The 14,858-nt window shown below is 32.0% G+C and overlaps 1 protein-coding gene and 1 long non-coding RNA gene across 2 annotated transcripts; one reads left to right on the top strand and one right to left on the bottom strand.

The window, feature by feature from the left end:
• The first annotated feature begins 494 nt into the window (after positions 1-494).
• Positions 495-4,005, top strand: LOC136273051 (uncharacterized). The gene is made up of 3 exons (XR_010711222.1): positions 495-1,304; positions 1,697-1,804; positions 2,209-4,005. It is a non-coding gene; the product is annotated as an uncharacterized lncRNA (long non-coding RNA).
• Positions 4,006-10,677: 6,672 nt separating this feature from the next.
• LOC117687791 (uncharacterized) lies at positions 10,678-14,377 on the bottom strand. The gene is made up of 3 exons (XM_066076780.1): positions 14,182-14,377; positions 12,976-13,200; positions 10,678-11,189 (listed from the first exon to the last, which is right to left on the bottom strand). The coding sequence occupies exons 1-3, from the start codon at positions 14,252-14,254 to the stop codon at positions 10,882-10,884; spliced, it is 606 nt and encodes a 201-aa protein (XP_065932852.1). The 5' UTR covers positions 14,255-14,377; the 3' UTR covers positions 10,678-10,881.
• Between the last annotated feature and the right edge of the window lie 481 nt (positions 14,378-14,858).

Raw genomic sequence — 14,858 nt, 5'->3', positions numbered from 1 at the left:
TCCAACTTCTCAATCTTTCAAGGTAAATTACAATTTACAAAAGGAACAATTACATTTCCGGCGAGAAAAAGTGGGGGGGGGGGGCTCTATATGCCTATTGGTTAAGTCTAACTTTGCACTAAGCCCCCCCCCCCCCCCCCTAGCCCCCCCCCCCCCCGGTTCGACGCCTATGTTATTCGTGCATTTCTATACTTTGTATTTACTTTCTGTACTGTGAACTCAGATATTGATACATGTTTATGAAAAATGCACATGTTTGTGTTATAAGATATAATAAGCATTATTTATAATTTTACTGAAGTTATACGTTATATTACAAAATCAGTTTCAAATCCAGCACTAGCCATGTGGTGCACGTGATTTTAATCCCATTTTTAAAATTTGATTATACATTCGTATACATTTGATGTAGAAAGTATACCAAATAATTAAAATTATATTTTGTTTATATGTCAGTCCGACGTGTACATCTTACTTCTCGGCTTGTTTAACGCGTTTGTATTTTAATTTCATAAGTATTCTTAATGTACTGTTCATCGCATGACCAATCAGTGCACATGTGTAACTGTAAAATAATTGCCATCAATTCATCGTAGTTGTAAATTCACCGTACGGGTGAACGCTGTTAACCGGACCCCGTTAATTGATCGGCATCTAATTATATTTGTGATTTCTGTGTGTTCATGCAGAACCTGCTCTGTGATGAACATAATATTTTCACACCTCTATATTTTGAATAAGAATATAACCGTGCTTAGAATCGCGGTGAAAATTGGACAAGTCAAGACTAACTTGTCAGTAAACTATATATGGCTCTATCATATTTAGTTTGGCAAAATCATCAGTACATGTAAATAAAATATAGTTAAAGACAAAATCTGATACATATGTCTCATTAAAACTTGTTTAATTTCATTAGACATTTGTAAACAAACGGTCGGCCATTTTTTTTTTGGTTAATCACGTGTTACAAATACAATTGTAACAAACACACGCCAATACTTTGTCGTATTTAACCAGGAAATACTGACTCAGACAGTTCTTATTTAAAATAAATATACATGTAAAAAGCATACTATTCGGTAAAAAATGATAATTTTGATTAAACATCATTCATTTTAAACTATCCCAAGATGCACTTTTCCAAGATTTAGCGGGTTCTGATTGGTCAGTATTGGCGCACTTTATGATTCCGAGCGAAGGTTAAAATGGACAAGAAGGTGCTGTTGTAAAATGGAGAATTGAGAAGCATTAATAGCCTCTATAACAAGGAGATAATGCAGGAACGAAGAACTCATGTCAAGGTAACTTAATTCACAATATAGATACTCCCAATAACATTTTCAAGGCTCTAATTTATCTCTCATTTGTAAACGAGATCTCGCGCCATCAAATCAAGATGGCGTCATTTTTTCAAACTTGGTTCGGAGTTTTAATTTTTATTACCGTATCTCTTTTAAATATACGTTTTGACAAAGTTAACCATTAACCAACTTTATATGCATGATAATCAAGATTATCCAGGGTATACACATATATAATTATATAAACGTCCCTAATATATGAATGCTTGGTTGGTAAACAAGACGAACAATGAATCTTTCGCACATTATACAATTTACAATCTCTAAATGTAACGAAACAAATTTATTAATAAAATCCGGAAAATGAAATTTTTCACGTTTTTCTTTTTCAGCATTGACAGCATACAAAGTCAATGTTTCCGGTGATTAGTTGCATCCTCTGTAAGTCTGTTCGGTGATTCGGGTGAATGTTTTGACCAGCTGGACGATGTGAACGCAAGGTATTGCTTTGAAATTGATTAATTTCACCATTAACTTATACATGTGTTGGATGTTTATAATTTACTGTAGAAATTTTTGGGAAATCCAGGTCTAAGTTCTTGAAAAGGAGGTTGATGATGGGGGGGGGGGGGTAAAACACACTTATTGTTGATAAGTTTTTCCATTGTTCAACAAACAATAATTGAATCAAAATGAAAATAACATAGCTTCAAACATAAAATGAAACATTTTAGACCAGATACTACTGTAGTCATTATATGACATAGTTTAAACAGCAACTGGCAACTGCATAGTAGCCTTTGTATTCAGAATTTTATTCAGAATGCTTTTATTACATGTTAGGCTGAATGACTTATGTTTATTGTTTAAAAATCTAAATGAAACTTTATTATTCATGTTTAAGATAAATAGAACACATAAAGTACAGCCCAGTGAAACGAACAAGTTCATCGCAAGAAGAAGAATTTTAATGCTACCACTGTCCAGAACTACTAAGTCTGCTGTAGCCATGATGTGATCATATGAGTGCTTCGCCGGTCTGGACAATGCTCGAAAGTCCCCCAAAAAGGCCTATTTCCATAAACTACGACTCGGGTTACATCAACAACAGCCAAGGACACTCCTTATTGATTCGAATGGACACATCTCTACGACCCGACTAAACCTCTGCAGAACAAGACTTTTTAACTGTAAAGTATTCTCATTTCAAAAAACCTATAAACTATAAAAGTACTTTTTTTATATGATCAAATACCAGTATATTACAATGTCTGTCTGTAAGCTAGAATCTTAGAAAATCACATGGTTTTGACTTATTAAATGATTGATTAGACCTTGCAGATATTAATTTTCATTTTCTTAAATAATTTGTTATATTCGCAAATATTGCATAAAATATTAGACTCCATGTAACATATATCCTCACACCCCCAAGTTGATAAGTGTTAACTACTTTTTTTTTCATTTTCTTTGTTTAAACATTTATTGATAACTTAGTTTTTATTTGCAGCAATATATAAGAAACCAATCTTAAATGTAAAAACACTGCATTAGGAGATGAATGCATGGGTCATAGAAATGATAAAATACACCAAACAATATTCAATTATGTCGTATATGAAAATATATAAAGACAACATATACCCGATGTATTACAATTTTTATATAACAAAATTACTTGGATGGAAAGTTGTTTCCATGTGGGTTTTATTTTAATCTGTATTGTGTAACTAATATATAATTGGAATTAGCTTTTATATCATAAGTAAAATGCTGGTATTGATGAGAATTGTAAGGTGAATGATCTGTGTGATACTTTGTATTTTATACATTTATGCTACATGTAGTAATACTTGTCATATATAAACATTGTATATTTTACTTCATGTCTTGGATTTAAAAATATTAATGTAGGTAAAGTAGTGAAATGTAGGAAGGTAAACCGTGTGTAAAGAAGAATATTCATCAGGAATGAAGTGTGTTGCAATCAGCATAATTAATTAAATGTGTACATCATATTTTTGCACATGATTTGACAGACTGCTCCATTGTTAGCTTTTTATTGGCCAACAAGCTTTTCATATCTCCCTCTGGGTCATCTATTAAATACTGACAGGCTTATGATATTAAAATCTGATCAGTTGGTACATCATGGGTGGAAATGAAAAGTTCACTTTGGACTTAATGGATTATCAAAAAAATGATATCAAATCCTGTTCTATTGTAAAACATTAGATTATATTACTAACAAAGAAAAGGTTTATCCCAACTTGTAAGTGGGTCACTTTGACCTCATTTTGGAATTTATTGACATATTCAAATCAAATCTGGGTCATACCTCTATAGTCAACTACTATCTTGTAGTGTATTTTTTTTTTTTTTAAGATGGATACTTTAGACTTTTCAAAAATATTTTATGGTGTACATATTCATTGTAGTTCAAAACAAATTGAGACAAGTGTATCATGTTCATGTAACAGTGAAGTTTTCTTTGTTTATTCATGTACGTGCAGTTATTTTGTAAATTGCATTCATATTTTTAAAAAAGTAAGATCTTTGTTGCATTTTTAAAGGGAGATTTGATAGGCATTTAATCGAGATGAAAAAACATACAAAAGTAAAGATTTCTATGGGAGGTTTTTTTCTTGTGCAATTTTATCATTTTTTAAATAAAAGTCCCTAATAAGGGAATTGCCATATGGATGTTTCTCCATTATTGTATCTTGGCTGTTTTTTATTTATTATTGGACACAATTTCAGATTTTTGAACAAAATAAATTTGGAACTGTTTGAAATTGTTTTGTTTTTACATAAAGTAGAAACCTTGCTCAGCTTTTGTGAAAGCAAAAATATAAAAAGTTTCAGTAAGTTTCAGTTGCGGAAACCCTTTGTAAACAATATGTTTCCCAATTGTATATGGAGGTTGAAACTATGCAGAAACTTCAAGTTTCAGTAAGTTTCCGTCGCGGAAACCATTTGTAAACAATATGTATCCCAAACGTATATGGAGATTGAAACTATGCAGAAACTTCAAGTTTCAGTAAGTTTCCGTTGCGGAAACCATTTGGATTCATGGACAGCCTAAGTTTCAGCACTGCGGAAACTTAATGAAACTTGAAGTTTCCGTGCTGAAACCTGTCGGAAACTTAAAGTAACCTTAAGTTTCCGCAGAGTTTCCAAAGGGTTTCCGCAGCGCTGAAACCAGATATTTCATCCAGTGTTTACCTGCGGGGTCATAAGTTTTACAACGTAAAATCTACTCTATTTAGGGTGCTACTGCACAACTGTGAGCTTCCCTTGCCTTGTAGTTTCTGAGTAGAAGATTTTTAAAAATAAACATCTACATAATCCTATGTAATAATTAATCGATCCCTATTGTAGTCCCACCCTACCACCAGGGGTCTTGATTTTCATAACATTAAAAATTTACACTACCTGAGAATGACACTACACATGTTTCATCTTTCTTGGACTTACGATTATTGAGAAGATTTTTGAAAATTCTCAAAAAATTTCAATAATCTTAGTTATCTCCCCTGGTGAAAGGACATTCCTTAATTTTCACAATTGTGAATTCCCTTAGCCTAAGATTGCTTTGTACCAAGTTTGGTTGAAATTGGCAAGGTGGTTTTTGGGAAGATATTGAAAATGTGAAAAGTAAACAGACTGACAGACTGACAGACAGACGGCAGACAAAACGTGATCAGAATAGCTCATTTAGGCTTTCAGCTCAGGTGAGCTAAGAAACAAAACAAGGGGAAAAAAGCCATCAAAAAACATATGATCAAAAACAATTCATGAACACTTACCCACAATACATTGGGTGTATCCCCTGCTTATATACCTGGTAACTCTATAAATAAACTCGATAACGTCCAGTTTTGCGCAAATGTATTAAACTGAAAACTAATCGGTGTCATTCAGATTTATTTTAGAAAAGAAATTCTTAGCATTCTGGTATACACTGAATGTTAACGTTTTATATTTTATGATAATATACATAATTACAGAATTGCTTACCCGTGATACACTGGGTGTATTGTCCTCGACTTTATGCACACTTGGTGACTCCGTACACAAACTCAATAAACTCAATATCGTCCAGTTTTGCGCAAATATATTAAATTGAAACACTAATCGAGGTCATAGAGACATTTGAAATAATGAAACGTTCGGTATATACTGAATATTAACGTGTAAGGCTGTATTAGCCAACCTAGATCAACCCACACAGAAGAACGATGTCAACACGTACTTGTAAACAAACCACGGCAGATGATGTAATAAACACAAACAAGCCTTAGTACCTTTCCATACCAACACATTAATGTAAAAGAAAGTTTGGATATTCTTTATGTTATTGATAAATGTGTTAATCATTGACAATATACATGATATAATTATTACTTGTTATTTATGATTTGTTTTTTACTGTTTTATATAATATTTTGCACTGAATTGAAAATTATCAATATTTTCAACAGCTTCATTACTTTTTTTTTTTTATAAAAAAAATAATTGCTACATAAAAAACAGATATCTGAAAAAACTAACTTTTTTGACAGAAGAATCCTATCCAGCCAGGACGGCAGCCATAATCACATGATCCACCGATATCGTTACAACCATCACATGTGTAACTTTTGATACATGTCTCAGAACAGTCGTGTCCAAAATATCCAACAGGGCAAGCTTGCAAAATATATAATTATCTATCTATCTATCTATCTATCTATCTATCTATCTATCTATCTATCTATCCTGGAGTTTAAAGGAAGCATATGGAATCTGAATTACATGCAATTCCGTGAAATCACAGCATGTACCTATTCAATTATCAATACAATGAAATGTGGAGACAATACTTTTTTAACAAGTTAAATTTTATTACATACAGTGACGTTATGACCGAAAAGCTGAATGTCGTGTATGTGTCATGAATACACGTGTCATATTTTCAAAATATAAGAAATCGAAGATGTTTTCATTTTATCAATCATTTAATAAAAGGGACCTGGACACGATTTGAGCTCAAAATTTAAACTATCATTTTTCCAATTTTAATGTTTAGAATGGTTAATAAGGGTACCTTTAATGCTTTGTCAAAATTTGAAAGTCAAATATTAAGGTAAAAGCATGATACATAGTTTGAAAATCTTTGTTTTGTAAACAAAGTTCGAGCTTTGTTATGGTTTACATATATGTTTAATTTGTATAAGTCTCAAGCAAATAATGATTTTTTTTCTGTTTGTTATATTAGCTATAAACACATTGAATCAGTGTACCTTGTTTGCCACGAGTCATTTGGTCAAAGAAATGGTAATTTCATACGTTACATTATTTGTAAACAAATATAAGACTCAAGCTTTGTTTACATAATAATGATTTCTCACCTCTGTATCTCTCTTATTTCTTGACTTCCAACATTTAAATGTTGGTCAATCATTCAAAATGAGCAAATAAACCATTTTAAACATAAATAAAGAAAAAAGAAATGTTTTAAAATCGTTAAAAAATCGTTAAAATCCAATTCCCTTTAAAGATATGTTATTTTGCTTTATTTCTCGGCCAGACTTTTCTCCGATATACATATCCGACTAGAACAACACTACACCATATATAACGAACTTTAAATTACACATGTATTACAAATGTAATAGTGTGATAAAAGCTTAACTTGCATAATGCTGCTAAAATTCCGTGCTTCGTGCTGCTTTGATGCAACATACCGTTTTCCGTGCAAAATTTACGTAGGTTTATTGAGAGCAAGATGAATATATATTTAATTTAGGAGAATATAGGGTTCTAGAAGCGATTTTGATAAACCTGAGATTCAAATCCATGAAAAATGAAGGTTTTTCATTTCCTTCTGGTGACGACCGGAAGTAACAGCTGACGTTCGGATATGCCAAGAGCAATGCGGCCATTCACTCTCTACCTTCTCTGAAGATTTGAAAGTCCTATCTTGAATCTTTTTTTAGAAAAATTTTGAACGAGCCAAAACATCAAATCTCGGTACCGGAAGTGACGACCAAAAAAATCTTGTGTAGTTTTCTTACAAATTTTGTCATGAATAAGATCTGAAAGTTTAATGAGAATTGGCTGAAGCATTTTTGAGAAAACGTGACAGAAAAAAAAATAATTATAATAATAGAGGAAAAGAAACAAAGCAAAAACAATAAGGTCTTCCGTTTCCAACCTTAAAAAGTTATCTAAAGTATTTTAGTGTGATTTATTAGAAATTGAACAAAAGGATATCGGAAGGGTTGTTTATTTTATCAATCATTTAATTAAAAATATGAAATGCTGCTTTCTTTCTCTGCCAGACTTTCCTCTGCCGTTGTTTATGATATAAATAGCCGACTAGAACAACACTACTTCGTGTATATTAAATTTCAAATTCAACATGTCTTAATAGTGAGATTAATGCGTAACTTGAACAGTGCTGCTAGAATCTCGTGTTTTGTGTTGCTTTGATGCAACATACCGTTTTCCGTGCAAAAGTTACGACGGTTTAATTGAGATCGAGAAAAATATCTATTGAGGAGAATGTAGCATTCTAGAAGCAATTTTGATAAAACTGAGATCTTTTGCCTTCCTTTGATACGTTTATTGTTTTGTGGAAACAAAGGGGTAGTGTTGTGCTTACTTATTTAATATTGAGGAATATACATAAGCTATTTATAGGAATCACGTGATAATATACGGATGTGGCAGCAATGTACATTCCAAATTTATTGCATTGACATCTATTTCAAAGGATAATAACAAGTAATTGGAATGATTAAAAACAGTTTTTCATTCTTACGATTTTGTCTGTAACAATAAAAATAAGACCCTAAATTGCCCATATAACACGTTTATATCTATCTATTTCTCTATCTATCACTTTATCATCTCATCTATCAATGTGTATGACTATGTAAATGTATAGTAGGATAATTCTTTCACTTACGAGTTTTACACAAGTCTCCTTGATAATCGGGATAACATCCAGTCAAAAATGTCCCATTGATATTGAAACACTGTTTTACATCACGGCAATGTCCACATGTTTTACTGCATTCGGATCCATACTTTCTTTTATCACAAGCTATAAATTTAATAATATCCGTATTAATGATAATAAAACAATGTCAAAAATGTAAATGAAAGCATCATTTCTCTTCAAAACATTTTAGTTAACTTTGCGCTGAATGCCAAAACACATCTCTTGCATATTTTAAATTACTGAGTTTTGCAGCGTTAACATATCTTTTTATTTATACATGTATATGGATATTAAGAAGAAATTAATAAAAACTTATGTTCCTTTAAATGTTTTATATACAAACTTTATTTAAATTTTTGAATACTTTTATGATTTAGAAATATTTTCAATAACAAACTTATATTAATAAACAATGGGCAAATGAAACAGAACATTTACGCGTTTGACACAAGTTCCCTTGATAACCAGCATCACATCCAATTAAACATGTTCCATTGATATTGGAACACTGGTTTACGTCACGATAGTGTCCACATGTTTCAATGCATTCAGAACCATACAACCCTCTTTTACATGCTATGAATAAAATGTTAATTCTCTTAAAGTTTAGATGTTCTATGTATTATAAATCTATTTTCAATCAAAATATTTTATATGCGTAACTACTCACGAGTTTTACACAAGTCCCCTTGATAACCAGCACCACATCCAGTCAAACATGTCCCATTGAGAATGGAACAATGGCTAACATCGCGGCAGTGTCCACATGTCTCTTTGCATTCGGATACAAATAATCCTTCGTTGCAAGCTATTTAGTAAGTCAGTATAAATATTTACACGTATGCGGAATTCAACAGTGAATCTACGAGTTAATACTTGTAAAATAAAATATGATATTTAGATAATACATGGAAAAATATGTATCGCATCCAATATCAACCCGATACTCTAATATCAGCTCGAAAACATTTAAAAAATGCAGCAATTATTACAGAAAATGTGTTCACAGCCCGCTTATAAGCAGGTTACGGTACCTTTTCTGCACAGTCGCGTCCTTCAAATTTCGGAAACACCAAACAATTTTGGTGAATTAGTGGAAAAATATAAGTTGCTATTGTAACTTTAAATGACTGTAGAATTAAGAACTTAGTTGGATATTTTAAAACAACGTCATTAATACTTCAGCTTTTTACTATTGTAAACTAATAAAAAGATACTTGGATTTCAAAGTGTATTAAAAAAATTATTTTCAAAACAAATTAACATTATAAGGGTTTTTAAGCGTTCATTGTTTAAAGGCATCTGATCTCTTTCTTTTCTAAGTGGTCAATGGGTTAACTTTCCTATCAATCTATAGCGAGTACATGTCCCCGGCGCGAAGCGCTGGCAAGATAAGCGAGCCCTTAAAACCAGTGCGCAAATAGAAAACAAAACCAAACTATCCCCTACTAAAGTGCTTAATGGTCAAAACATTAACCATCAGCTCTAACTAAAATGTTTAGACATGTTTTGTTTAGCTGTAAACTTTAATCTTTTTTTAAAGGAAAAAATCAATATATTTTACCCTTTAAATGTGTGATTTTTCTATATTTCATATATATAGCTTTTCTTCTTAAGAAGATTTAAGTGGTCTAAAAATGACCACGACCATCGACCCATCTTTAATCTATTTATAATTTATCTAGTATTCAAAACGTGTTATGACGTGAATGCTGCCTATAACACATGATAAGGTTTACCCTGTGTTTTTGAGCATTAAATCTCGTATATTTCCATTGCAAAAAAAAAAAAAACAATAAGCTTAATGAAAACATTTGATTATTTTCTACACACCTTTTTGCAGAATAAAACAAAAAATATCCTAGATGATTAAAATTGCGTATAAATATTACTGAAAGATTTTAAATAGCATACGTCGCATTGTTAATTGCAAATATTTTAAATGTTAAGACTATAGCCGAACAATATTAATCATATTTTGTTTTGTTTAGAGTTGCACATAAGCAGTTTTACTTAGTTCACATCGGTGACCTTTGTATCCAAGTTTACAGCCCTGACAGGTGCCCGCACAGGATGAATCTCTGCCATTCAGTCAACTGAATGATAACTGAATGGTCTGGAATGGTAACTGAATGGCACACATATGCCATTCAGTCACATTTCAGTTACCTTTCAGTCACCTTTCAATTGACTGAATGGCAGAGATTCATCCTGTGCCGTCTCTATGTGACAGTACTGACAGTTTATGTCTGGACAGGGGAGGGTATTGTTTGACCCGTAACATCCGGTAGCAGGACAACCTTTGATATGAATAAAATAAGGGTTTTAAAATATGCACCATGCGATAAAGCAATCTATGTTTAAATGGTTTATATCAGATTTCAATGTACAACCGTGTGGGTTTAAAATGGACAGTTACATAAAACGGTCTTTGGTTACTTTAATCCACCGCTTTTTAAGTTTTTTTTTTTAAATTGCAATTAGATCCTTATCGTGCGAAGAAAAATACAAACACTGAGCCTTTCACCAACAAACAAAGGACCATATGTCATCAGTCTGTTAATTTTAATTGATATAGCTCGTCATCTACCTTAACTTATTCTGATCATAATTTGAAAGCGGTATAACTTTACACCCACCATACACCTCCACTTCACAGAGGCCAGTTACAAGATCACTAGAGTAATAGTTAGGATAGGTAACTCCTGGTAGTCTCTCGTTGTAGTAGATGACGTACTGTCCATGTACAGGACAGGTGGTGTTGAAGACAGCAGGTATGGTGTCTAGTGTAAAGTGTTCGTCCTTATAACACAGTGTTCCCTGTAGTCTGTCTGTTGTATTGGAGACGTACACAGAGAATCCAAGGAAGTACTTAGTGAAGTTATTAGAACGACCTAAATAAAATGTTAATCAGTTATTGATAAACGTACATAATCACGTAGCTAGTCAAAGTTTAACAAACATATGGTATTAAAGAGAACGTATGATGTCGTATCTGTAAAAGAGGGTACACGGTATTGTGTTTCTTGTATTTTTTAAACGTTGTAAAAAAAATGTGATGGTTTGCAAAAAAATTTGATTACTATAGTACATATTTGTGTTTGATTTGTTTATTTAGCTTAAAAAAAAAACTACATAAAATGAACTGTAGTTCATACATTCTGTTTTTTCTGTAGTCTGTCTGTTGTATTGAGTACGTACAAAGTAATCTCATACAGCACTGTTGACATTAATGAATTTGCAGTAAACATCAAAAATAATATTTATTTCTTCTTTTAGATTTTTTTTATTAATAAAGCTAGATAATTATTGAAGTTCCTAAATCGCATTCGTTGTATTAGAGACGTGCACAATATGGCTTTATAATTTACCTTACATGTAGGAGGCAGAAATAAAATCAAAATAAGAACATTACCTACAGGAAATGAGTGACTGCTAACAAAGAGCAGATAAACATATTATCACAAATTTTAATCTCAGTTCTTAACATCCATCAACTCATACTGAGTATTCACGGGTTGGTGATGAAGACGTTTTTCGTCCTAAAGAAGCTTTTAACTCAAGAAAAAAGGTTTTTATTCAGTATCAAACCTTTACTGATCTACACCAAGGCTCACAAGAGCAGTGCTTGTTCTTTATCGTGCTAACACCTACTGCGACACTGGGCCTATTATTCGTTGCATAGTCACAGTATAACGTATTTACACTATTATCTCTAGGTAAATCTGCACTTTCAAAGATATCCGCGCAGAAATGTTCTGTAGAAATAGCTTAATTCATGAAAAAACGTGGACTTAAATAATACTCATTTACATGTAATAGTAAGCAATTCCTGATACATGTCATAGACATTAACAGCTTACATATAGCAGATGTTTAAACACAGTATAGATTTCAGTTGTTCAGCATCCATCAAATGGTACTGAGTATTAACACCTTTCTAAAAAGGAAGCAGTGTACCCAAGGAGAACGTTCTGTTTACATTGTAAACCATTTCTTCATACCGCGGCTTACAAGAGAAGTGAGGGTCCTGTATCGTGCTAGCAACAACCGTGACACTGGGCATATCTAACGGTATTTATCTATTTCTATTTCAGTAGTTATAACAAGTGGACTTCAGGTTTAAGCATGTTGCATTACTGATCATTTTGACACTGATGTGATATAGTGTCGTAATAATCAGATGTTTATCAGACGTAAAGATAGTAATTTAAATTTACATCGTTGAACATTTCATAAAATACCCAATGTGCTTAAATTTTTTTTATGTTATATTATGTTTTTTAATGTTATATTATGTTGATATTACTTATAATAATTAAAATAACAAATTCATCATCTTGTTAGTCGGATAATTAAATGTTTTGTTGAGGTTGTGAAGATGTAATTGTAGAGGTCAAATTTCATAAAAACAATTTAGTGAAGATAAGTTTCACACACGTTGGAATATTACATGATTTTGTTTTATACGTGTAACTTATTGATGTACCGTCGTATTTTATTTCAGAACACAATATTCTGATAGACTATTATAAGAATTTGGGTGATATGTGAGGCTAAACACTAAGTGTTTCGATACATCTATAGTCAAAACATAAAGGCTAAACACTAAATGTATCGACACAGCTATAGTCGAAGGATATTTATATATTACTGGACTCTTAGTAAATGTGACTTTACCCCATGGTATATTGCTCGTCATGAAGAAGATGGTGATGTGGTGTATGCTGTGGATGGTGGTCAGGTTCACCCACCAGGTGGCGGTTTGTCCGTACCCTGATACAGCACATTGACTTCCATACCAACTCAGGTTTGATTTACGTCCGTCTACAGCGTTACTGGCGTCCCATCTGTCACTATACCATGGGTACTGTTGGTATGCTGGTTTGTTGAGGGCGACATTAACTGTTTCGAAGAAAAAAAAACAACTTTTTAAACAATGTTAAGCTACAATTCGTTAAAAAAAAGAAATGTATATTAATATGGAAATGGAAAATTTATTTTAATAAGTCATTACGTTTTTAAATCAATCCTCTACTTATTACAATCATATGTATAACAACATCATTTAAAGGTACAATAAAAACCGGACGATTTTGATAAAAAGATATATGCATCCAGATTTGTTTTTCGTTTCGTCGCTTTTTTTGCGGACATTAATTTTTCTTTAATTTACATTGTACATATTGACTGCATTGTGTATTGTTTTATATCATCCATATATAAATTAATTAAAGTTTTCGAGTTGATCATGTGCTGTGAATTAAATATTTAAAAAAATTACCATGTCTGAGTTATCGGCACGATCATTAGGCGTCATTTTATTTTTATATGTTAAAATATCACCCACAATGACAAGCTGTTCATCCTCTGTAGATTCATATCATGTTGTTTTACCTTAAACTAGAATGTTTAAGGTGAAATACAACCCAAGATAAAGTGATGCACATTCTTAATTAACACGTAACATTGAGAACAAATATAAACGAATAATGCGGTTAAAAAAACTAATTACCGCAGTTAACAAAATCTAAGGACGTGAAGCGTCATAGTTGAAACTAACTGGCCGTGCAACAATAAGATTTCCTTTTCTTATTGACAATCTAAACGTTTTGTTTTCGATTAGGAAATATTGACATAGTACAGTATTATTATAAAACACCCGTTTCATTTTCCCGATATCATGATCCTTGAACGTGTATTTAGATACAGTAATCAGAGCCAATATCCGTTACTTAAAAAGAAAAAAAACAACTTTAATTATTTAATCTGTTGAATCGAACGAAAAATGTTCGTTCTGAATATCAAAAGTTCACCAACTATAAAAGATTAGGCCGATTTTATTTATTAACAAATTAAATGTAAACCTAAAAAGAACTGTCTCACCGTAACCGTTAGCAAAGACAAAAACTCCGACACACACAAACACTGCATACATCTTTGTGACGAGCCCGGTCATCAGAAAATAAAACAGGAAACACACCCGACTCTTGAATTCTGTTGATAGTTTCACGTAGACATTCGTTAAACAGAGTGCAGCAGAAAACGGTATTCACCCCCGAAATTATCAACGTTTACTTATTTCAAGTTTGTTTCGGGATGTTATAATATTATAACTCATTTCCTTGTTTAAAAATAAATGCTCATTGTATGTACTTATTTTTGTCGCTCTTTGAATTGAAATTGAAACAAAGGCAGCGAGTGCTCTTTAAAATTGTCAATGACATCACGGAGATATCACCTCTAGCATTTTCCTGTTTATCGACATTCCGGTAATCAAAGACTAGTCATTACAGATATTACACTTAAAATACAATGTTAAATATAACCATGTCCTATTAAACGTTTTTTTTTTAGTGTAATTAGTATATAACAGAGAATATAAGGACAATTTAGACAGTTTAAAGGTCTGGTGTTAAGCAATATAAAAAACAATGTATGAGATATAACATTGACCAGTCTGGTAAAAAAAACAACTTTCGAAAATTCAAATTTATCATGAAAAGGTAAACACGCCTAACTTGTAAACAACTTTTTTATTAGATATTAAATACTTTCGGAAG

Source organism: Magallana gigas, chromosome 1, assembly GCF_963853765.1.
Source record: "Magallana gigas chromosome 1, xbMagGiga1.1, whole genome shotgun sequence".
NCBI classification, from domain to species: Eukaryota; Metazoa; Mollusca; class Bivalvia; order Ostreida; family Ostreidae; genus Magallana; species Magallana gigas.
This window is presented reverse-complemented; position numbering and strand designations above follow the sequence as displayed.